Here is a 25276-nt window from a genome sequence, read left to right as displayed (position 1 = left end):
CTCGCTGCCTTCCCCGGGGGGGGAGGGCTGGTGACTGAAACAGACTAAATGCAGTTTCAGTGTATTCACTGCAGTCCCTGCAGTTTGGTTTGGCTTCGGCTGTGCCTACACTACCCCAGCAGAGGGACCCGCTCAGGGTTGATCTTCCACGGCTCGATTTTTGCGCATCTGGTAGGGCCGCGCGAAATGGGCCTGTCGGGGTCAGCATTGACCCCTGTACTCTGTGTGAGAAGCCAGGAGTAAGGGAGGTCGTTAGGAGAAACTCTCCTGTTGACCCTCTTGGGTGAGGATGGCCGGGTACATCGATTCTAGCTACTCAATTGCGTATCTGCAGTCGACTGACTTTCCTTAGCGTAGACATAGCCTTAGGAATATCAGCCAAAGCAGGGAGCGGAATTCCAGCTGTGGTTTTTGGCCCCGTGGGAGAGCTCACACTGTTGGGCTGGATCGCTCTGCAGGAAGCAGCTCTTGCCTGGTCTGCCTTTGGGGTGGATTTCTCGTCGTCACACGTTCCCTGCTCGGCTGATGCCGCTCGGAACTCATCATCCAAAACCTGCCTGCCCACGTTCCTGGGATTGCTAAGGGTCAGTGATCAGGGCTCCGGCACATGGACAGACCGCCAGGGAGCACACCGAGGGTCGAGAGGTGGAGCCCAATCCTCAGCCGGTGTAAATGTTGCAGCTCCAGTAGATCCGTGCTGATTTACCTTGCTAAGGATCTGGCGGTGGGCACCTGGTGCTGGAACTTAAGTGGTAACGTGCCTGCAAAAGGACCACAGAACCATTCCTAGACGTCCCACGTGCCGGTATGGCAACTATTCAGTGTTCCCTCCACTCCCCAGTTTCTTTCACTGGGAGCACTGTCACAAATGGCATTGGTGCAGACTGTGCCCTCCACCCTGCGCTCAGGTCCGCGCGCGTGCACCTCAGTCCTGCTCCATTTAAAGAAGGCAGGAGCAACGCAGCGCAATGGAGAGCGGAGAATAGACCCAGCTGCTTTGTTGTCAACTCTTCTGTGGCTCAGAAATAGACCTCATGCCCATATGTACTTGTGCTGCTCTTTCTCTTTGCTCCACGCCCCTTAAGACTGATGCTGTCACTCTTGGCTTTACCTAAGTACAAATGGCAGCTGATATCCCCTGGAGGCTTCCCTGTGCGTGGCAGAATCCGTCACGTTCCCATTCGGTACGGTCCCATTAGTCAGAGCAGGGGCCCCGAGGGCGCAGAAAGGCAGAGTCTTTTAGCGTAGGTCTCCCATGCTAGTGAGTAGACTTGGTTGGCTCTCTGGAGGGTGGCAGCTGGTTGGCTTTGTCCTCTCCTGGCTGTGGCAAGAGGGGAGAGGCTCTAATTAGCAGGGGTTCAGCCCAGACCTACGCCGTGAACTGAAGGTTCTAGTGTATTCCAGGCTGTCTCTGCCTGGGGCTTCCCCCTGGCTAATAAATAGCATGAGTTATGGTAAATGTTGAAGCTCTATGGCATTCAGCGCTGGTGGCATTATTATTTATTAGCGAATCACCATTTTTGGTCCCTTCTCGCCAAAGCACAATGGAAAAAACCAGGGACTCTTATCTACTATGCCTGCTGAATAACTAATTTGTGGAAACGTTCCTAAAAGGCTCCCCTGATAGAGCCGTGGCCTCTTCCTGAGCAGAACTTCATGCCGCCTTTTGTGGTGGATCAGGCTTTATCTTCTACTTCTTCATTAAAAGTTAATCGAATGGGTGCTAAAATGTCTGGTATCCACAGGATGTTGTTCATTCCGTTTTGTGTTCAGGTAAACATTCGGGGCTGCAGTCCCTGCATTTGAGATGTACCTGCATAAGAGAGTCCTGTGCGTTTCACTTAGTTGAATGTCTTCGGGCAGTGGTTTGAAACTTTTCCACTAATGCAGAGCCGTGATCACAGCCCCCCCACCCCCAAACCGTTCGCAGACCCCATCAAAGCCAGTTCTGGCTGTGAGGTACACGGCATTAAATGAAAAAGGAAACTACCACATAAGACTTTTGGACAACAATTAATAATGTTATTGGAAGAGATTTAATTTAAAAATGATTGATTGTAACACTTGCTTTCTCTCCGTCCCCGATGGAAATAGACCTCCTGGCAAAGGCCTAGGGCAGACTCTGTAATGCTGGCAAAACATCCTGGTGGTGGTACATTTTGGGCCTGGTTTACCCTAATAAATTAAGTCCTGTTTGACAACGTCAACCAGGGTGTGAGGAAATCCACATCCCTAAGCAATGTAGTTCAGTGTCGACAGGGCCTTACTTTCGCCAGGAAACTGACTTAGGCTTGGGCTCCACTAGGGAGTCAAGTCATTTGCAGATTCACAATTATAGCCATGGCAGTTGCGTAGTTAGAATTGACTTATCTGCAATCGACTTACCTGGCTGTCCTCCCAGAGGGAGATCAGCGGGAGAAGCTCTCCCATCGACCTCATTCCTTGCGATATCAAGGAGTACAGGAGTCGACTTCCAACCCCAGAAGGTTCAATTTCGCGTGTCTCCACCAGGCATGTGAAATGGAACCCTGGAAGACCGACCCTGACTGGGTCCCTGCCTGGGTCGATCTTCCCGTGGAAGTATAGACCTGTACCGAGTCTCTCAGCCTGTGAGCGACAGGGCTGTTTGTTTGTTTATTCCTGGGTGGGAAATGGACATAGGAAAGATCAATGACTTGCTCCTGGCGAATGGGAGACTAGAACACAGCAGCAAACAAGGATGATCCCTAAGAACTAATGTCTCAGGGTTTGCTCCAAACTCTGTTGGAATCAATGGAGAAACTCCCAGTGAGTGTCCAGTGAGTGAGATTGGATTTGGCCTAAACTGTTACAGGATCATAATTTGGTTGCAAAAATATAACATATATTGAGTAGCTCCTACGCCAATATCTAGTATTGGAAAAAAAGTTAAAGGCCCGGAGTCTGGGACACAACTTTTTCTGTGGAAAACGTCTTGTTTCATTTCCGGGAGTTCTGTAATCTGTTCTCAAGGCATTTGTGTTAGTGTGATTTGGCAGAAGAGCTAACTAGTGAAGCTGCTTTTTCTAGACTAAAATGTAAGTTACTGTACAGCTGTGCCGGAAAACTCTAAATATAACATTGGATTTGCTCCAGCTCATCAGCCTGCAAAGTCTCTGCTGGTACAAAAAACCCCACAAAAATATCTGGTGTTGGGCCTTTCAGTTCAGGGTACCTGAGCAAACCAGCAGAGGGAAGTGGGTGGATTGAACCATCCCAGGTGCTTGAAGTGAACCTGAACGAAAACCTGAATGTGTCTGAGTTGGGTGCCTGTCCTTCTCCTCCAAGGCTCTGGCACATAAGGCATGGGAAATTATGCATCGTGTTAAAAGCTGAGGGATGACTGCCCGGCTTTTTCACGTTATGCTGATATTGAGGGTAAACCAGCGTTCCCTCTTTTTTTTGCATCCATTGGGTGGAATAAATTTTGTGTGCTGAGGCATGTGTGGATATGCACCACCGGTAGAAACACATGCTGGTGGCTGCGGGTGATCGGCTAATCGGCTCGGTGACACCTGAATCCCACCTGGTTGGCTGCCCAAGTGCTCAGCTTACAGGGAGTACTGGTTTAAACCAAACCATCCATGGGGCGACGTACATGTCTTCCTTGTCCTAACAATGCATCCAAAGCCTTTCCAAGCCGACGGGGATTTAGCTGATGTTAGGGGCATTATCTGAACAATGTGAACTCGGTCCTGCTGTAGTCAGAGAGCAGTACACTGGGCTGAAACACAGTGTCCCGTTTCTGTTACGCTGCAGGTCGGTAGAGTCCTCAGAATGCCTTTTTCCGTGATGCGTGTAACAGAATAGCAAGCTTGGTTCTCCGCTCACTTAAATCAGAACTAATGACATTGAAGTCAAAATCCCAAGCGGCCAGCTGGGGGATGGTTAGACTGCAGCACGATCCAGCCATGATCCTTTTGGGTTACCGTATTTGAACTTGCAAAAAAGAGGACACCCCTGAGAGGCAGTGTACGTGTATCAGCATCTGCCAGCTCGGGGGGAGCTCAATGGTTAGAGCATTGGCCTTGTAAACCCAAGGTTGTGAGCTCAGCCCTTGAGGGGACCTTTTAAGAGCCTGGGGCAGGTTAGATTAGGAAGAAAAGTTTTTTGTTTTTTTTTTTTTTAAAAAATCTGTCACGCATGGTGATAGTGGACTGGACTTGATGACCTCTCGAGGTATCTTCCAGCTCTATGAGGTATGTATGTTGTATTAATGGACAGTAGACCCCTGACTTAGGCGTTGATTGCGGTCCTGGGCAACCAAGTATAAGTCCAACTTCACATAAGTCGGGGCGGGGTGGAGGAGGGGCCCTGCCGCCTCCAGGTCCTGGCTATGCCTGGTTTCCTGCTTCTGTGTGGCGGGAGCCCCATAGGCAGGTAGAGCAGCGCTGATCAGTTTCCTGGCTCCCCACCACTCATGATTTCGAGTCCTGTTATTGCAGGAAACGCATCAGTCGAAATTGTGTAACTCGGGGTCTGCTGTACTATAACACGTTAATACAGCGTGAGTTGGTGGACACGGATAGAGAGATGCCCCCTCTCGGAAACTTCAGATACGGTAATCCTACGACTCCCTCTCACCCCAGTGCTCCCGCTGCAGGGGCAGTGGTGGAGAAGCTGCCTTTCGTGGTTCTGCACCAGACAGGGGCTGTCCCCTTCCCTCCACCCCAGACAACTAGGAGGCTCTCGGGAAGGTAGAAGTAACCAGCTGCCATCCCCTTAGCAGCCCTGGTTGTGCCATCAGGTGTGCTGATGGGGTGGCATAGGGCTGCTGTAGCAATTCAGAAAGGCCCAGGATTCCCAGTCATTGTCACTGCTACTGCAGGAGCAGCGGCGGTCACAGCCTTGGCTCCTTTAAATCCCCACTGGAATGCCACACGGCGCAGGAGAATGCGACGCAGCCCACTCTGGGCGGTGCAGCGGGTCGGCTGCCTGCCCCCTTCCGCCTGAGGCCCTGCCCCTTCTGGGAGCACAGAACCGCCCCTCCCCCAGTGCCGTGCAGGGTCCCCGCATGTCTGTCAGCCTCCCTGTGCTCCAGGGTAGCAAAGCCAGGCAGAGCATCCCGTCTCCCCAGGTGCTCCATAGCTGTGCTCGGATGAGCTCCACCCATGGTGGCCGCTTGGTCGGGGGTAGTCACAACAGGGCTCCTCTGAGAGAAGTCCTGCAGGACCTTGTTTGGCTGTGTGTGTCGCTCCCAGCTCCCCACAAGAGTGTCCAAAGCTGGGGCACAGAACTTCCGTTGCATCTTCTGCAGTTTGCTCCTGCCTGCTGATCTGTCAGTATCTGGCACAGAAGAACTGCCTACTTTCTATGGTTTGGGGCACTGCAGATAGCTAACACCACAGTAGGGCTGGGTAGATCTCACGCAAGGAAGACACTTGAGCAGGAAATTGAGCCAGAATGACGAGTGATTGAGAATCCACACTGTCCTTCCCTCCTGCCTTCGGCCCCCTTGACTGAAAGGGGACCCAGTGGAAGATGCTTCTCCTCTCCTTTGAGAAGGCCCGATAGTCCTGTAACTTTCACCCCCCGCCACCCCATACCTCGTCGCTCTGCCTCTCGGTTACAAGTGTTTTCTGTTTGGGTTTTTCAGAACGATGAGCTTCGAAACCTGGCCCTCTCCGGTCATGTGGGCTTTGATAGCCTTCCAGATCAGCTGGTCAACAAATCAACCTCTCAGGGATTCTGCTTCAATATTCTTTGCGTTGGTAAGTGGTGCTGCCCTGCTGCTCAAATGGCTTTTCACAGCAAGAAAGGCAGTGACAAGGAAATTGTTAATATAACGGTGTATGGGGCTGTGCATGAAGGTGTGCGTGTGTGAAAGAGAGAATGCATTTAAAACCAAAATCCCTCACGCTCAGTAAAATGGGTAATCCAATCAGTTGAGCTTTATCAAAGGGCGCTAGAGAGCAATGATTTAAATGATCCAGTGGAAAGCCTAAATTTTTGTCAGTTTTTCTGTTTATAGTTCACTTATTTTGCATGTCACCAGTGAGAATAAACGTTTTCCTTAATCATTAATACAAGACAATTAACAACTAAAGAATGTCTTTACACTAGCAGTCGTAGATCTTTCTCTTACCTAGGGCAGTATGTGGTCACCATGTATATATACATTTATTTAAGCAAATACATAGCTTTAATATTTTCTGATTCTTGTATATTTTAGTAAGAAGATGGTGAATGAGATGCCTTGCTCATTCAGTAGATAATTAACTTCTTGCTCGTGAGGGGTGTCAGACTGTATTAAGATGGAAGCTGGAATTTAATTAAACACACAAACCAGCGTTTATTTTTTGTTTGAAGAGATTCTAAAATGTGTAGGCCTTAATGGCTGTTGAATTAAACTCAGATTTAATTTAAAAAGTTTTGTTTTTCTTAAATTATAATTGAAATAATTAAAAATTGATTTTCCTTCTTCATTTCCCCCCCCCCCCCCCCGCCCCGAATAGTTGATTTTATTCATCTACAAGGAACTAGTGGCATTTTCTACTGCTGCTCCAAAATAAAAGTGGGGGCAGGAAAGGGAGGGCTTGTAACTTTTTTGGTTTTCTCGGGCCCTGTCTTCCTTTCTAAAAGGCTGTTGTTAATGTGTCAAACCTCTGAAATTTGAAAATATGGTCCAGCATCAGGGCCTCCTAGAAGGAAACACGGCTTTGTAGGTGGACAGTTTGTGCAGTGGGCAGCTCTGTTTTTAAACCAATGAAACTCCAGCTGCCTTGGTGTGCGACTGCATGAACAAGCACTTGCTACTTGGTGTTAGGAATTTAATGCTGTAGCTGGAAAAATAAGATGTGCAGTAAATTCAGATGCAAGTCCAAATCCTTCCTTTGGCTCCCTCTCAGCTGCCCTCAAAAAATTCATACTCCTTATTGCGTCTGTATTATTTGTATTATCACTGCATTTAGGAACCCTAGTCAAAGACTTCAGGCCTCGCGGTGCAAGGTGCTGAACAGAAAGATGATGTCTGCCCTTGGAGATCTTGCAGTCTCACCCTCACGTCAGAGACGACAGAAGGTTGCAGGTGGATGCGGAAAGAGAGAGAGGCTGATCTATTGGTCAGCATGGCAGTGGTCTCAGCACACCAGTGGCCCGTGGCCTTCCTTTGTGTTTCCCTTTTGAAGGTGTGGATGTGCTGGAGCAGGTTCAGAGGAGGACAACAAAAATGATTAAGGGGCTGGAGCAACTGACGTTTGAGGATAGGCTGAGGGATTTGGGCTTGTTTAGTTTACAGAAGAGAAGACTGAAGGGTGATTTAGTAGCAGCCTTCAACTTCCTGAAGGGGAGCTCTAAAGAGGAGGGTGAGAAACTCCTCAGTGGTGTCAGATGGCAGAACAAGGAGCAATGGGCTGAAGCGACAGAGGGAGAGGTGTAGGTTGGATATTAGGAAAAACTACTTCACCAGGAGGATGGTGAAGCATTGGACTGTGTTGTCTAGAGAGGTGGTAGATTCTCCATCCCTGGAGGCTTTTAAGTCCCAGCTTGACAAGGTCTTGGCTGGGATGACTTAGTGGGGGTTGATCCTGCTTGAAGCAGGGGGCTGGACTAGACCTCCTGAGGTCCCTTCCCGCCCTAGGATTCTATGACTGAATCACACTGAAAAACCCTGTACTGTGGAAGAAGACAAGCTACCTAACCCCGCTGCCCCCATTTCTACCCCCCGCTCCTCATGGGCATTTGCCTGATAGTGATGTTGCTATTCCCATCTGTTGGAAAGCGGCCAGCCTCCTCCACGCGTGTGTCAGCTTCTCGCCCCAGCGCCTCTGTCCTCTCCTCTTTTGAAGTCCCTCCTGAAAACCCATTCTGCCAGCACTGCCTAAGGCGAGCGGAGGAGACTTCTGATTTTGCCCATGGGTGTGCACCCCCTCCCATCCCCCCGCTCGCTCTCTCTTTAACTTGACACTGTTTTGCCCAGGCGTGCTCAGGGTCACATGCCAGTTTACTCACTCTACTAATATGTTGGGTTGAACCCCGCCCAGCAACCTGTCTGCCTTTAAATAGTGCGCCGTGGGAGATGCCTGCGAGCCCTGCTGAAACTCCAGTAATGCTGGAGGGCGAGGTTGACTTTAGGTAACACGTGCAGACTTTGTGGGTGTTCCTTGCCAACACTTCTGCTGGCGATTCACTTTCTGCTTGTGAGTAAAGCCAAGAGATTCCTCGGCGGCCGCTATGTTTTGGGGCAGGGTGGGAATGCAGCCTGCTCATGCTGGGCCTGATTCTGTGAAGGCCCTATTACACTGCTCTGGCAATGCAGAGGGGCCCGAAGGTGTGGGGGTCAATGAAAAGGTGGCAGGCCTGATTCTCTCTATACTGTAGTGGCTACTGCTATACAGAACTAGGCACGTTCTTCTGAATATATATTTATTGCTCAAGCCAACTAGCCACGCTCAACCAGCCAAATAGCCATGTGTGGCTAGTGACTAGCGTGTTGAACACCATGGCCATATGGCATCTGTTCCCTTGCCTTAGTTTCTTTGTTCCTCCCAGAGTGGAATCCCAAATCCTTTTGTCCAGGAGACGCTCCTCTGAGAATTGGACTTCCTTCCCAGCACCCCCCAGTGATAAGTGCAGGTAGAATCTCTCTCTCGACTGTGACCTAACCAGTGCTGAGTGAGAGAATTGCCAGACCACGGGAGGTCAGTATTGTCTAGCAGCATTGCCAACACTTCCACTGCTTCCTGGGCTTTTACAAGACATTTAGGGGCAAATTAGAGCTAAATAAGAGCACAGAACACTGAAAGCCAGGACTGGTGGCTGGGAACAAATGTTATGGGACCTGGGAAACTTGGCCGCACCCACATCTAAGTGGTTGTGTGTCTAACTGAAATCATGCCGCATTACGGATGTTGACAGACGAGAGAGTGCCGGACTAGAGAGGTTCAACATGTAGTTTCAAACTACATCAAATGAAAAATTACACAGCTCAACCTCAGGGAGACATGTTGAAGCAGTTTGAACGTCTTGGTTGTCCTCAGGATATCATGTTGCATTGTTCTGTGCGCAAATCACATGCTTACCCTGGCAGTGCAGTCCATGCACTATTGGCATCACTCGTCTGGTGAAGCAAAATGTTTTATCTTTTTCTGATTAGGGCCGTTAGGTTTATTTTAAAAAATGCTTTAACTTGGGGTTTTCGTGGCATGTTTAGAATATTGCCCGCTGTGCAGTTTCTGCTATCTGAATTGCACCTCTGGCTAACCAGACAAGACCCCTCTTTCAGCATTCGGTGTGCAAGAGTTTGACAGGAGAACAAATGTGGAGAAAGATGACCAGAGCTACCGACCTTCACGAGCCTGTTAGCAGCATGAAGCTGTTTAAAATTCAGCCAGGAGCTTCCCCACCAGCAAGCCGCTGGATGATTAAAACACCATAAATTGGTTGCTTTTTGTTTTTTTTCCCCTCCTCCTCCTGCTATAAACATTCCTAGCCTAGCAGGGCTCAGTTCGTCTTTAACGGTGCAATTTGCTTCACGGGTTTTCTTTTCAAAATGCGCCACTCAACTTTTGTCAAGCTCTGCACAGAAATTTCACGCACACGTTTCTGCTCTTGTCCGAAAGAAGGAGGGAAAACAACTGGGCTCTCTTTGAGGGAAAGAATGGAATTGCCTGCTGGATGGTGACATAACACCTCTAAGTGAGGCATGTTGTGCTGAAGTACCTCTGAGCTGCAGAGAACAGTGTGCAGGGTTGTCTGTGTTTTGCTTTTAACAGCTGCTTCTCAGACACAGCACCGAAGATTTGCAATAGAACTGTTTGATAATAGTAATTCTATGCACTATGCATTCCTCAAGGGGACTGCATCGAGCTGGTCAGTGTCTGTGCTATGGATGCCTGTTTTTATGGTTTGCTGGGATCCCAACCTGCCCTTGGTTTGGAGAAAGCATTGTTTTTCAGCCCTAAACGTTTGAGAGACTGGCAGCTGAAATCAGGTGAGGAGGGAAGCAAAAGGGAAAGCCCTGTGGCTATGAGGATAAAATGATTTTAAGGCTCTGTATATATCTTGCGGCTTTCCAGGACAGGAACACCTTGAAAATTCCAACATTTCTAGACCGGTTGGTTCCTGATCCATTCAAGTGATCGCTCTGGCTAGTGGGCATTTAGACTCCAGTCTGGATTTAAATATTGAAAATTTTAAGCCTAAAACTTTTTCATTCCTGGCCTGTATGTATTTGCAAGATTTATTCATGTGTCCCATGAGTCAGTGCAAGAAAGGCAGGAGTCATGGTGGTATTCCAGTGAGAAAATTGTAAGACTGAAATTAATAGGTGTAAGTATCTTGGGCTCCCTTGGTGGAAGGAGGTCTCTGGCTAGGGGCAGATGGTGCTGCTAGAAAGTGGAGTGTGCCCACCTGAGCCCTATTAGGTCAGAATAAAACCCAGCTTGTACAAGTCTGGGTTCAGCAGGGTGGGGGGAGTTCTACCTGGAACAGCTCCACAGTTTGGGACCCATTCTTGGAGCACAGTGAGGGAGCAAGGACCAGCTGCTTGGAGAATGGGCTCTCTGGGACTAGCATAGGGCAGACTCCTGGAATATAGGCTGCCTAGTGCCAGCATTGAATGGGCCGAGGCCCTGGGGATGTTTAGCTGGTAGTGACAGGGTGTGACTGTTGCTGGAGCCAGCAGACTCAAGCTTTATTCTAGCCTGCTCGGCTCCCCTGAGGTGCTGTGTAACTGCGCATGGCATCGGCTCTCACTTGTATGTCTACACTGCTCGAGCACCCGAGAGAGCCAGATTAAATCCGGTTCGGGAGTGTCAGCTGTAGCTGTAGCTGCAGTCAGGGACCGTAGTCTGGACGTGCTTCCCCTCGCCCCCCCCCGATGACATTTTGCCTGTTGGGATTCCCCAGTAACCATGTGTGTTGAACCATCTTTCTTTGCGTGGTCCAGGCCAACCTGAGGCAAGGACCTCTTTAAATAAAAGAGGACATTGTGTTACTAAATGAGTAAGTAGAGCACCATGGCAAATAGGGTCCTTACCTTAAAACCAGGCTGATTGTCTTTGGTTATTAAATGGAAACGGCCACCACAGAGCTGTTACTCTTTGTTGTTGGCCTTTCTTGCAAGGCGGTCTCATATTACCACCTTTATTTTTGTGAAGATGCCATTCCTCTGTACTGCCTTCCATCAAGCTGTCTTGGCGGTGACATAAGAACACAAGAGTGGCCATCACTGGGTCAGACCAAAGGTCCATCTAGCCCAGTATCCCATCTGCCGACAGTGGCCCGGTGCCCCAGAGGGAGTAGACCGAAGACAATGATCAAGCAACTTGTCTCCCGCCATCCATCTCCAGCCTCTGACAAACAGAGGCCAGGGACACCATTCCTACCCCATGGTTAATAGCCTTGTTTGGACCTAACCTCCATGAATTTAGCTCTTCTTTGAACTCTTTTATAGTCCTATCCTTCATAGTCTCCTCTGACAATGAGTTCCACAGGTTGACTGCGTGCCGTGTGGAAAAAGAACGTCCTTTTATTAGTTTTAAACCTGCCACCTGTGCCCTGAAAACAAATTGGGCACGTCCGTGCCCTTTTTGCATCTTGTTTTCGTCAGCATGCAGCAGCAGTCCAAAAAGCAAGCTGGATGTTAAGAACCATTAAGAATGGGACAGAGGGTAAGGCAAATTATCTTCTTTCCTCTGTAAATCCACATCTTGAAGACTGCTGGCAGATGTGGTCGCCTCATCTCAAAAACAGATTGGAAAAAGTTCAGAAAAGGGCAACAAAATTGATTAGGGGGCTTGTAATTGTTTTTGGTTCTCAGCTACTCCAGGAGACCTACAGACCTCAGTTCGTTTCCCCCCCCCCCCCGCCCCCCCCGAGAAGCAGTAACAAAACTACTGTTGGAAACTATCCCTATCAGTCCTTTGCCCCTCCGTAAAAGGTGTGTGTGGTGTGTTCCCCTCTGGGCCCAATCCATACTGAATCGGAGTCGGTTATGGCAGTCGTTCTCAACCGGTGTGCCATGAGCCCAGGCCAAGCGTGCTGTGAAATTTCATCAGTTTCCCCTTGCGGAAGCTCTTTGCAGAGTCGGAATGGGGGGCGGAAATTGATGACCCTGTGCCAATTTGCTGGCTGAGTCCCAGCTGGCATAGGGTCTGTCAGTTCCAAGCAGCTCTCTTCAGAGCTGCTGTGAAGGGAAATGCCAATCCCGCAGGGCCCATTCCTGCTGGGAGGCAGCTGAAATGCTGCTTCCTGATCCAGACGGGCTGACGGGGAGCTGCCCCCACTGTGGGAGGGGGAGAGGAGAGGAGCTGGGACATGGTTAAAATGCCACGTCCTGGCTCCAGTGGGCTGCTGGAGAGGGGAGACATTTATGAGCGATTGATTCAGCTTAAAAATGTGGGGTTGCTGTGGAATTGTCTGTCTCAGTGAAGTGTGCCGTGTTACTGAAAAGGTTAGGAACTGGTGGCTTATGGCTCAGCGACAGAGCCTGGCTCAAGCCTCAGAAATTCCCACTCGTAGCTCTATTGGTACCAGGTGTCTGCAGTCATCACGCAGTGGATGAGGGCACTTGATTGGGCTGAGCTTCCTTCGATCAGAAGAGGTAAGTAGTCTAGAGCAGTGTTTCTTACACTGCGTTCCACGAACAGCTCGCAGGTGTGCCGCGAGTGTTCAGAAAAATACACTGATGGTCAGTATTTTCTGTTGTTAAAACCAGATGCAATGTTACTTCACTGCTGTGATACCTGATTACATTACTTCATTTTCTTTTTGCTGGATATGTTGCTGTTTGGTTTTTTTCGGTCTGCCAACAATCTTTTTGAAGAAAATTTTCACAGGTGTGCTACATAAAAATATTACTGTTTGGTGTTCCGTGGTCTCAAAAAGTCTAGAGTTGCCAGCTGTGGTTGGACATATTCCTGGAGGGTTCATCGTGAAAGATAACCTCAAATGAAAGATTAGTCTTTAATTCTCGGAGCCTCCAGGGCAATCTTGCAAGGTTGGCAACCTTAAGATAGTCCTGTGATGAAGGTGTCTTATAGGTACCCCTCCCTGACTGGTCTGCTGTTAAATGCATTTGTTACAAGCCCACTTAAGCTCAAGCTACTGCAGCATTTGCTTTTATCTCTGAAAGTCCTCAGTTCAGTCCCTGGAAGTTGGCCAAGATGGCAGCCATCTCATGAGGCGTGTGGGCCCTGAGGAGCTTCCCCATATGTTGGAGAGCCATCCAGTATGATTTTGGTGCCACAGAAGTAACAATGGCACCCTCCGTCTCTCTGCCGTAAAGAGAGCTTGGGACAGAACAGTAGGGGGTGGAATGGTCACTATCTCTAACACCTCCTCTCTCTGCTCAGGTGAAACCGGCATTGGCAAGTCCACGTTAATGGACACTCTGTTTAACACGAAGTTTGAAAGTGACCCCGCCACCCACAATGAGCCTGGTGTGAGGTTGAAAGCAAGAAGCTACGAACTCCAGGAGAGCAACGTCCGCCTGAAGCTGACGATCGTAGACACCGTTGGATTTGGGGATCAGATTAATAAAGATGACAGGTAAAGATGGATTTGCATAGGGCTTGCAGTAGTTCGGCCTGAGGACGGAAGGTCTCAAACCTACGACTGGAAAGATTTTTAGTGTCCAGGTCCCCGAGCATCGCAGCGTCAGAAACCTGGTGCTGTAGTTATGGTTGAGTTTAATGGCAGGCAGATCAAGGAAACAGCATCATTGAGCATAGAATCATAGAACACTAGGACCGGAAGGGGCCTCAAGAGGCCATCGAGTCCAGTCCCCTGCCCCGACGGCAGGACTGACCACTATCTACACCATCCCTGATAGACATCTATCTAATCTGTTCTTAAATATCTCCAGCGAGGGAGATTCCACAGCCTCCCTTGGCAACTTATTCCAGTACTTGACCACCCTGACAGTTAGGAACTTTTTCCTAATGTCCAACCTAAACTTCCCTTGCTGCAGCTTAAGTCCATTGCCTCTTGTTCTCTCCTCAGAGGCCAAGAAGAACAAGTTTTCTCCCTCCTCCTTATGACACCCTTTAAGATATCTGAAAACCGCTATCATGTCCCCCCTCAATCTTCTTTTTTCCAAGCTAAACAAGCCCAATTCTTTCAGCCTTTCTTCATAAGTCATGTTCTCCAGACCTTTTATCATTCTAGTTGCTCTTCTCTGGACCTTCTCTAATTTCTCCACATCTTTCTTGAATTGGGGTGCCCAGAACTGGACACAATATTCCAGCTGAGGCCTAACTAGCGCAGAGTAGAGCGGTAGAATGATTTCTTGTGTCTTGTTCACAACACACCTGCTAATGCATCCCAGAATCATGTTTGCTTTTTTTGCAACAGCATCACACTGTTGACTCATATTTAACTTGTGCTCTACTAGAACCTCTAGGTCCCTTTCTGCTGTACTCCTTCCTAGACAGTCTTTTCCCATTCTGTATGTGTGAAACAGATTATTCCTTCCTAAGTGCAGCACCTTACATTTATCTTTATTAAACTTCATCCTGTTTACTTCAGACCATTTCTCCAATTTATCTAGATCATTCTGAATTATGCCCTATCCTCCAAGGTAGTTGCAACCCCTCCCAGCTTGGTATCATCTGCAAACTTAATAAGCGTACTTCCTATGCCAATATCCAAATCGTTAATGAAGATATTGAACAGAACTGGTCCCAAAACAGACCCCTGTGGAACCCCACTTGTTATGCTTTTCCAGCAGGATTGAGCACCATTAACAACTACTCTCTGGGTACGATTAGCCAGCCAGTTATGCACCCACCTTATTGCAGCGCCATTTAAGTTGGACTTGCCTAGTTTGTCGATAAGAATATTATGCGAGACTGTATCAAATGCTTTACTAAAGTCTAGGTATACCACATCCACTGCTTCTCCCTTATCTACGAGTCTCGTTATCGTGTCAAAAAAAGCTATCAGGTTGGTTTGACATGATTTGTTTTTTACAAAACCATGCTGGCTGTTCCCTATCACTTTACTACCTTCCAAGTACTTGCAGATGACTTCCTTAACTACCTGCTCCATTACCTTTCCTGGCACAGAAGTTAAGCTGACTGGCCTGTAATTTCCTGGGTTGTTCTTATTCCCCTTTTTGTAGATGGGCACTATATTTGCCCTCTTCCAGTCTTCTGGAATCTCCCTGTCTCCCATGACTTTCCAAAAATGAGAGCTAACGGCTCAGCTACCTCTTCTATCAGCTCCTTGAGGATTCTAGGATGCATTTCATCAGGCCCTGGTGACTTCCAGACATCTAATTTTTCCAAATGGTTTTTAACTTGTTCTTTTTATATTTCAAAAACTAACTCTACCCCTTTTCCACCAGCATTCACTATGTCAGGCATTCCTTCAGACTTCTCTGTGAAGACCGAAACAAAGAAGTCATTAAGCATCTCTGCTGTTTCCAAGTTCCCCGTTACTGTTTCTCCCTCCTCACTGAGCAATGGCCCTACCCTGTCCTTGGTCTTCCTCTTGTTTCTAATATATTTGTAAAAGGCCTTCTTGTTACCCTTTATGCCTGTAGCTAGTTGGAGCTCATTTTGTGCCTTAGCCCTTCTAATTTTACTCCTGCATTCTTGTGTTGTTTGCCTGTGTTCATTCTTTGTAATTTGTCCTAGTTTCCATTTTTTATAGGATTCCTTTTTTAGTTTGAGGTCATGCAGGATCTCCTTGTTAAGCCAAGGCGATCTTTGCCCCATATTTACTATCTTTCCTACATAGGGGAATAGCTTGTTTTTGGGTCCTTAATAATGTCTCTTTGAAAAACTGCCAACTCTCCTCAGTTGTTTTTCCCCTCAGTTTTTCCTCCCATGGGATCTTACCTACCAGCTCTCCGAGTTTACCAAAATCTGCCTTCCTGAAGTCCATCATCTCTATTTTGCTATTTTCCCTCCTACCAGTCCTTAGAATTGTGAATTCTATGATTTCATGATCACTTTTTCACCCAAGCAGCCTCCCACATTCAAATTCTCGACCAAGTCCTCCTTATTTGTTAAAATCAAATCCAGAACAGTTTCTCCCCTGGTGGCTTTTTCAACTTTTTGGAATAAAAAATTGTCTCCAATGCAGTGTAAGAACTTATTGGATAGTCTGTGCCCCGCTGTATTAGTGTCCCAGCATATATCTGGATAGTTAGTCCCCCATCACCACCAAATCCTGGGCTCTGGATGATTTTGTTAGTTGTTTAAAAAGAGCATCATCCACCTCTTCCACCTGGTTAGGTGGCCTGTAGTAGACTCCTAACAGGACATCACCCTTGTTTTTTACCCCTCTTAAACTAACCCACAGACTCTCAACACGTCCATCTCCTATGTCCATCTCCACCTCAGTCCAAGTGTGTATGTTTTTTATATATAAGGCAACACCTCCCCGCTTTTTTCCCTGTCTGTCTTTCCTAACCAGGCTGTAGCCTTCAATACCAACATTCCAATCATGTGTATTATCCCACCAAGTTTCTGTGATGCCAATGATATCATAGTTGTATTTATTTATTAGCACTTCCAGTTCTTCCTGCTTATCACCCATACTTCTTGCATTGGTATATGGGCATCTTAGATATTGATTTGAACTTGCCCCCCAGTTTTTTCCTGGCCCTCTTTTTACTCTGACATTGTTGCCCATGCTCCCTCCTACTTCCGACCCATCTCCCAGGTTTCCATGTTCTCCACTTACCTGCGGGCTTTGCTCCCCTGTCCCAGATGGAGAACTGGTCCATGTCAGCCAACGTCAGCTCCTGGGGCTCAGGCTTGCAGGGCTGTTTCATTACCGCACAGACTTCTGGGCATGGGCTGGAGCCTGGGTTGTGGGACCCCATGATAGGGGAGAAATGAACCAGCCCCACAAGTCCAAATTGTTTGCATAGGCCTGGGTGTCCAGGTGGTGTGTAGACCTGCCCTAAAGTTCTGTCTCCTCCCAACCTGTGCCAGTCTTGTCTCTTTAGGAAGTAAATTCGTCAGGGCAGAGACTGTATCTTCGTACAGGCATATGCAGTGCGTGAGGGCAGTAAAGCATTGAGTCTGATTGGAGGACATATAGGCACTGCTGTAATGGAAATAATAATGCAGAATAGTGCCCTAAACTGTGGAGATTTATTGCGCTAAGCAAAAGACAAGCTGCTTCTGAAACTCTTGGTTTGACCAAAGGGCTCATTAAGCTGCAGTGTAGTGTAAATGAATGGGATCCCAGCGGCAATGGATTTTAATGTGTGTTAAATAACATGACTTCATTTAGATGAGGCTTTGCATGGTGAAAACATCAGCTGGGGAATCCTGGCCTCAGATCTGGAAAGCAGGCTGCTTCTGTCACCCTTTGCTGGATGGGAAACGGACGTGATGAGTGAAGTGACTTGCCGAAAGGTCATTCAAGTCTGTAACCAAGCTGGGACTGGAGTTTAGGTATTCCTGACTCGGGGCCCGTTCCTCTAGATTTCAGCACTAGATAACTCACTTCTCTCTTGGTGCGAAGGCGATGGGATGTGGATGGGGTTTATTTCGGTTAGCAGAGAAGAAATAAACACTCTGTGTGGGTGACCCAACATATAGCATATGTCGTTGTTTAGTATTTGTAGGAAGCTCAACTAGGCAATCTTACACTTAAGAACACTTCTGCCTTCCCCTGGGATCACCTTGGCCCAGAGAAGCTCCAGTCGGAGCCTTATGAGTGTTAGGGTTGTCTTACTATTTCTGCCCCTTGATGGAAGTTGGTTGGTTTTGGTTTTGGTTTTGAAAAGCCGTTGCTGTTTTGAAAAGCATCTCTGTATTTGCACCCCAGCGCTGTGTGTGTGTTGGGTACCAGCCACGCGATTCTGCCGGCTCTGCGGCAGCTTGTTACTAACACCCTGTGTGTTTTCCTACAAAGGAGAAAGGACAAGTGAAGCGTGTGTTGGCCCGAGGCAGCTCTGTGCTTTGAGCAAGGCCATATGCTCTCAAGCTAGAAGGCAGGCAAGTCAGAGCAGGTGTTCAGTGTGGGATCACAGCAGCTTGTTACTGCTGGGTCACTTTGTGTTTGATTCATTCAACAGCCGGACAGAGCAGGCGGCATTGTCACTGAAGTCTCTCAGATTTCACTCTCCAGAGCACCTTTGGAGAGGCAGCTGGGGGTGTGTGTGTGTGGTGGTGGGGAGGAATAAGCATGTTTCTATTGTTCTAACTCTCTGAGTACAATCTGAGACATGTCACCCATGACTAGCAGCTGGCGCTATCAGGTTAGGCCTTTCCAGCCTATTTTGGTGAGCCTTTCTTACATCTCCTCTAATTTCAGACCACGTCGGGTCCCAGGCAGACATCCCTAGCCACTTCTAAAATACAGTGTTATTGCGGGGCAGGCGGCGGGGGGTGGCTCCTTGGCTTCTCCCAGTCAGATCAGACAGCATTACCCAGGGGCCGCAGCCCGGCGGGAGGACTCTGTGCTGAGCATTCACAGTGCGATGCGTGACAGCTGTTTCTAGCCACGTGGATAACTGTGTCCCATCTCCAGGTGGCTTTTATATTGCATGGGCCATATTCTGCCCAAGAGCTAAATCGGAGAAGAATTCGATGTATCACACGCCCAGTCACGTGCTGCTGGGTATAGCTGTCAGACAGCTGCCCTGCAGCCTCAAGCTGGATGTGGTTCCCTGCTCTGGACTCAGATGCAAGTTACACTTTTGACCACCTTCACGGGGAATAAGAACATTACATAAGAAAGTAAGAATGGCCATTAGTGGGTCAGACCGAAGGTCCGCCAAGCCCAGCATCCCCTTTGCTGATGGTGGCCAGTGCCGGGTACCCCAGAGGGGGTGGACCGAAGACAGTGATCAAGCATCTTGCCTTCTGCCGTCCATCTCCAGCCTCTGACAACAGAGGCCGGGGACACCATTCCCACCCTTGGCTAATAGCCTTGTTTGGACCTAACCTCCATGAATTTATCTAGCTTTCTTCATACTCTCTTATAGTCCTGGCCTTCACAGCCTCCTCCGGCAAGGAGTTCCACAGGTTGACTGTGCGCTGTGTGAAAAAGAACTTCCTTTTATTCGTTTTAAATCTGCCACCCATTCATTTCATTTGGTGTCCTCTCGTTCTTCTGTTATGGGAACAGGTGAATAACTTTTCTTTATTCACCCTCTCCAAACCGCTCCTGATTTTATAGACCTCTGTTACATCCCCACCCCTTGGTCTCCTCTTTTCTCAACTGAAGAGTCCCAGTCTCTTTAACCTCTCCTCATCTGGGACCCGTTCCAATCCCCCAATCATTTTAGTTGTCCTTTTCTGAATGTTCTCAGCTCCTCCACCTCAGACCCCTAATGGACTCATCTTCATCCTCTCAGCTGTTATCCCCATGATACTGCTGGGAGACCAGCAGTGGAGCATGTGTTGGGAACATCTCATAGCTTTATGCTCCTGCCATTTCTTGGAGTGTGTTCTCTTGTGCCTGGGCCTGTAGGGAGGTTGAGAAGATGGCAGAAAAGCAGCAGAATTTCAAGCAGTCCTGTGGCACCTTAGAGATTAACCAATTTATTAGGTCAGAAGCTTTCATGGATAAACGCACTTCATTGGTTTAAAAAAAAAAAAAAACTAGGTTTTTAGTTGGTTAGTCTGTAAGATACCCCCCAGGCTGCTTGTTGTTTTCAAAGTTACAGACTAACACGGCTGCCCCTCTGAGATGGAATTTCAGTGTAATGTCACTTAACAGAACTAAGACCCACGTCTTGCATTGCTCCCTGGTCCTGGGACAAGCTAAACCACAGAACATTGGAAGGAGCAGGCCATCGTTCATCTTGTAAGAGCTCTAAAACATGAATACAAAATAGGGGCTTTGAAGCAGGATTTCCTAGGAATGTGAATGCGTTCAAATACGGGACCTAGTAATGGGCTTTGTGTTTGAGCCAACCGGAACGGGAGAGTGTGAAAGTAAGGGGAGGGTGTAAAAGTAGGTGGAGCCATTGTTTTTGCTGGGATCTGGCAAAGGAGGCTCAGAATCTCAGCTGGTGTAAACTGGCCGCTATCCATTGTAGTCACCGATTTGCAGCAGCGGAGGATTAATGCTGTTCAATTGACCGAACGTACATTAGCTGCAGGAAAGATTAAATGAAGTCAATTGAACAAAGTTTTCTAAACAAGGGATGAAAATTTGCGCAGTTGGTCTCCTAGCATGCATCGTTTGAGGGACGGGGGCCTGCTAGTGCTTGGGAAGAGGCCCTTGTGCATCCTGTGGGTTGCCAACTTTTGTCATCTCTACAAGGAACTAACTTTTTTGTCCCCACCTCGGAAACCTACCAGTAAGAGGCAGTTTGAACAGTACTAGCTACAAAGCTGGACATCGTCCTCTGAAAGCACAGTCAGTTACCAAATCAGACTGCGGTGCACTGTGGTAGCATCTCCTATGATGCTAGAAAGAAAAAAAAAATGGTGATTATGTTTGCTCAGAGATCCAAACTCTGGAGAAGCCGGGGTTATCCTGGGTAAGTCTCTCTCTCTCTGTCTCTCATATAACACCCAGCCAGGAGTCTGGAACAGTTGGGGGTGACTATTATTTGATGTAAAAAATACCTCTGCATCTGGTCTCTCTTGAGGCAGACAGGCAAACGGTTTGTGCTGTCGGGTGTGTGGAGGAAATGTGTTCTACTCTGGGGATAGGCGGCTGTGGCAGGGTCAGTGGTATGAAAACCCGGGTTCTCTGCCCCCGGCCCTTGCTGAGCTCTCCTATGATGCCTTTTTTCTTCTGAGCAAAGGTAAAGCGCGTGGTCATTCGGAGACGTGTGGGCTGGGGGCCGGCCTTGGCCCCAGAAGTAGAAACTCTCCTGGCGAACGTGAAGGTGGTTGGCGGCAGTCTTCAAATTAGACAGGCCGAAACCCAAACCAGCCAAAGAGACGCTACTCGTGTCTGCCGGTTAGACTGGAAGTTACCCCCAGCGAATGCCTTGTTCTGAAAAGGACTTTTCCTTCCACCCTTTCAGCTACAAGCCCGTAGTGGAATATATCGACACTCAGTTTGAAGCCTATCTGCAGGAGGAGCTGAAGATCAAGCGTTCCCTGTTTAATTACCACGACACGAGGATTCACGCCTGCCTCTATTTCATCGCACCTACTGGCCACTCGCTGAAGTCTCTGGATCTGGTCACCATGAAGAAGCTCGACAGCAAGGTACACGCTCTCCATTTCGTGTCCCTGGGGTGCTCTCCTGCTGCCACTTCATCTGGGGCCCATGCCGGAGGTCTCCCCAAAGGTGTATGGAAAATAACGATTTGCTGTGAAGGGATAGACGTGCAGGGAAGGCTTAAAATGACTTGCTGGTTGATCACTAGACAGCATGGGCGGGTTAGCACGAACGAATGTCCAGAGGCTCACCAGAAACAGGGATTTGGACAGAAAGCTGCATCCTTTGTAGTCCCAACTGGTCCGCCATGTTGAGTTAGAACAACATCGCCCACTTTACTTCCCACCAGCCCCAAACAAGCAGAAGTCCTGAAGCAGTCTGCTGCAGGTTAAACGGTTGTGGCTACCATTGAGAGAGCCACATTTTGGGGTGTGGGGGTAGAAAGCAATGTTCTCTCTAATTTTTTCCATCCATGGGCAGAATAAATTTTATGTGCACCACCAGTAGTAATAAAAGGTGTTGGCTGTGGGCGCTCTGCTAATTAGCTGGGCGGCCCTTGAATCTCTCTTGGGTGGCCACCCAAGCACTCAGCTTACAGGGAACGCTGTTGTGGGAGCGGAGGTCAACTGTGCCTTGCTGTAATTGTCCCCCTATGCTCCTCAAAGACATAGGCACCAAACACTATTTGATATAGTTGATCAGCAGTTCCACACGGCAGGCTACACAATCCTTACTGATCCTACAGCCAGAGGAGCTATTTAGGCAACATGGGGAGGCTGATTTAGCCCTTGGAAAGGTAGAGAAGCTCATGTGCAAATTTCCCATTTTCAAGAGCTTTGTTTTGTACTGAAAAGTCAGAAGAAAAGCCAAGACCACTTGAAAGACGGCCAGTCTTACCAAATAGTTTGCTGCTGTGCAGCAGGCACCTTTGCTGCTAGTATTCTGGTTTGACATACGCACCGGACAGTAAAGCAGGCATCTGCAGCTCTTCATGTCAGATGCAGAGAAGATTCCACGTCAGTTCAGTGACCCTGAGGCCTGAGGGCCAGAAAGAATTTGTAACAGGTTGCCTGATGGTGGTGAGGTGGTTAAACCTTGGAGCCTGCTTTTTCTGTAGTTGCAGGGATTTTGCTAAGAATTGGCCTGTATTTGGCAAATGTTTCCCTGGACAGGGATTAGCTGCTGTTACAGGGCCATCTGCAGAAGGAAATTAGTTTTTGTAATTTAAGAGGATTGTATTTATGCTTTCTCCATATAGGTCAAAATTAACATCTTCCTGATGGTACAGATTGAACCTCTCTAGTCCGGCACCCTCAGGACCTGACCTGTGCCGAATGAGAGGATTTGCTGGACTGTGGGAGGTCAATATTGTGTAGCACGTTACCAACACTTCCACTGCTTACTGGGCTCTTAGAAGACATGTAGGGGTAAATGACAGCACAGAGCACTGAGAGCCAGGACTGTGGCCAGAAACAAACTATATGGGATCACGGGAAACTTGTCCATGCTCATGATAAGATGTCATCCGGCTAACTAAAACCATGCCGGATCACGGGTGTTACTGGACTAGTGTGTGCCAGGCTAGAGAGGTTCAACCTGTAGCACACTTTATATGGCCACAGGGCAGAATAGACAAAGGAAGGCTGCTCATCAAGCCTAGATCGCACCTAGTGGCGTGGCCTTTTCAGAGAGGGTTGAAAAGGCATTGGCTATCAGGAGCTCTAGTAACCTATGGCTAAGGTGAGCTGGCTTGGCCAGACCTCTGCGGGGAGCTGTAAGCAAGTTACCACAGCCAGTAATGTAGACCAAGAAAGGCTACCCAGCCCATTTTCATATATCCCAGCAGTGCTGTGGCCTGCTTGAAGCACTCTGTGGTCCTCTGCCAATGTAAATCTGCTGGCTCTGTGTCCAGTTTGGTTTTATATACCGGATTCAATGCCACTCCCCTAGGCAATATATATTACAGGAGATTGCCAACTTCTTTAATGCAGGGGAGGGAGAAGGTGGTTTGTTTCAGGCCAAAGCAATAAAGGGACAGTTAATCTCTGTACCGGTCCCTGTACCTAGTTCCTTGAGTCTGAACATTTCCTTGTAATAACAGGCTGTCACCGTGCCCAAGGACAGATCTCTAAGCTGTTTGCTGAAGGTGAACCCCAGAGTAGTTACACTTGCCATAGAGCTGAAGAGGATGAGTGCCTCAGTGGTAATGTCCTTTAGAAGTGTCTGTATCATCTGTGCGGCTGCGGTTCCTCGCAGGCCCAGTGGCGTCTGCTGCAGAAGAGGAAGTAACGTACGGCCCAGTTGCAGCTGACTTGGTAATGGCGGTCTTCTCTGCACATGCCAAGCCATCGGAGCAGTCCTGTCTAAGGCAGTGCTGCTTGCGCCAACCCCAAAGCCAACGAATTGGACAGATGGGCATCTCGTGTTCTTGCGAAGATCTGTATTGCATCACTGTTTAACGTGCTTTGTCTGTTTCTGGTGGAATGTATTGAGGGAGGCGTCCTTTGTGAGGGCGCTGGCAGAGTCCAGTGACGGTGCTCTCTGTCTTGCAGGTCAACATTATCCCTATAATAGCCAAAGCGGACACAATTGCGAAAAACGAGTTACATAAATTCAAGAGTAAAATCATGAGTGAACTGGTGAGCAACGGCGTTCAGATCTATCAGTTCCCAACAGATGAAGAGACAGTGGCTGAGATAAATGCCACAATGAGCGTAAGTCTGGCTCTTCTGAGCCCATCCACCCCTACGGGCAGGGCAGGGCGTGCTGCATCCTTTTGCTTTCCAAACAAACTCCGATCGGAGCCAGTGAGTAGAGTTTGATGGAAGCTGCGCTCTGCTCCGGTCAGCCCCTCCGGCCCCATTTTACTTATATTCCAAAAACTTTGAAAATAATTCTCTGCCCATCACGTCTTTTCCCATATGCTTTCCCCCTTACTAAGGATTCATGTGCCAGAGCAGTATGGTAAGCAGGATAGAGGACTCGGAGCAAAGCTTCCTGTTCCAAGCCACCCACTCACAGTTTGTGGCTGGAGGATTCACTCCACCTTCCTTGGACTTCCGTGCTGGCAGATGGACTAGAATCAGGCAGCTGCAGCTCTGGTCTCGGGTGGAGCAGTTCTGGGTGGTGCAGTGGGTAGAGGGCTGGAAACTGGCCCATGCTGGCACTAGCCGCCTGAGTGGTAGCAATGAAGAGGTTTTAGGGAACAAAGCGCAGACAGGCCTTTGTGCAAAGGTTATGCAGGCAGGGACAGATCACTCACCGGGAGGCTTATTTGCAAAAGCAACAGGAAAACTAAATCCTTTTGCGTCTAACTGCGCTATAGAGGCTCGCACCCAAGATCAGGGCCTCATCGTGCCAGGGATTGTGTAGTGATCTGTGCAGCCCATCGTCTAGTCCAGAGCTTCTTGCTGCCAGCGGCTAGTGACACCCAGAGCTTGGGGTTACATCCTTGGCCATCTTGGCTCAGAGCCATCAGTGAACCTGTCCTCCATGAACTGCTCTAGTTCTTTCTCTGGACCCTGTTATACTTTGTTCTCACAGGTGAAAGCACAGGTTTAGCACTCCCCCACTGCTTTCCTCCCAGCTGCAGCTGTGGGCTGCATGGTATACAGCATCAGTCCTCCAACCAAGATTGTGTGTGTTCCAATTTTTGGTAGTTAGAACCAGTCTCTTCAGGTGATCTGCCATTTCTGCCGTTCCAGCAACTTAGCCCAGTGGTTACCAACCTGTCGTCCGCAGGTGAGGTTATTGCAGAGGGTCCATGAAAGAAATAAAATATAAATAAAAATCATCATAGACAATAAGTATTACATAAATTGCAAAGTTACAAACCATTATTATTTTTAAATTAAATATTTTCCAATAATGTTCTTATTGGCTGTCCAAAAATCTATGTTGTGGTTTCCGTTTTCGTTTAATGAAGTGTCCATAGCAGATAGAATTGGCTTTGGGGGTCTGCAAATGTTTTGGGGGGGGGTGATTGGCAGTCCCACTAGTGAAAAGGTTGGAAACCACTGACTTAGCTCATAGTCACAGCTTGGGTGGCCTAAAATCACGCTAGCTCTGCTTTGCCGAGAGGAGAGTGTTTCTAGTCACACTTAGTGCAAGAATCTTAGAATCCTAGGGCTGGAAGGGACCTCAGGAGGTCATCTAGTCCAGCCCCCTGCTTCAAGCAGGATCAACCCCCCACTAAGTCATCCCAGCCAGGACCTTATCAAGC

General features: G+C 48.3%; 1 protein-coding gene across 3 annotated transcripts in view; it reads left to right on the top strand.

Annotated features, from left to right (window-relative positions):
• The window catches only part of SEPTIN11 (septin 11), a 91630-nt gene that overhangs the window by 44571 nt on the left and 21783 nt on the right, over nt 1-25276 (top strand). For all 3 annotated transcript variants that reach the window (XM_074993767.1, XM_074993769.1, XM_074993768.1), the window contains exons 2-5: nt 5615-5729; nt 13314-13509; nt 20915-21101; nt 23607-23768. In XM_074993767.1, the coding sequence (XP_074849868.1) occupies nt 5615-5729; nt 13314-13509; nt 20915-21101; nt 23607-23768 (660 nt within the window). The remainder of the gene's footprint in view (nt 1-5614; nt 5730-13313; nt 13510-20914; nt 21102-23606; nt 23769-25276) is intronic.

This window comes from Carettochelys insculpta, chromosome 4 (genome assembly GCF_033958435.1).
Source record: "Carettochelys insculpta isolate YL-2023 chromosome 4, ASM3395843v1, whole genome shotgun sequence".
Taxonomy (NCBI): domain Eukaryota; kingdom Metazoa; phylum Chordata; order Testudines; family Carettochelyidae; genus Carettochelys; species Carettochelys insculpta.
The sequence above is the reverse complement of the archived record's forward strand: the minus strand, read 5'-3'. Positions and strand labels throughout refer to the sequence as shown.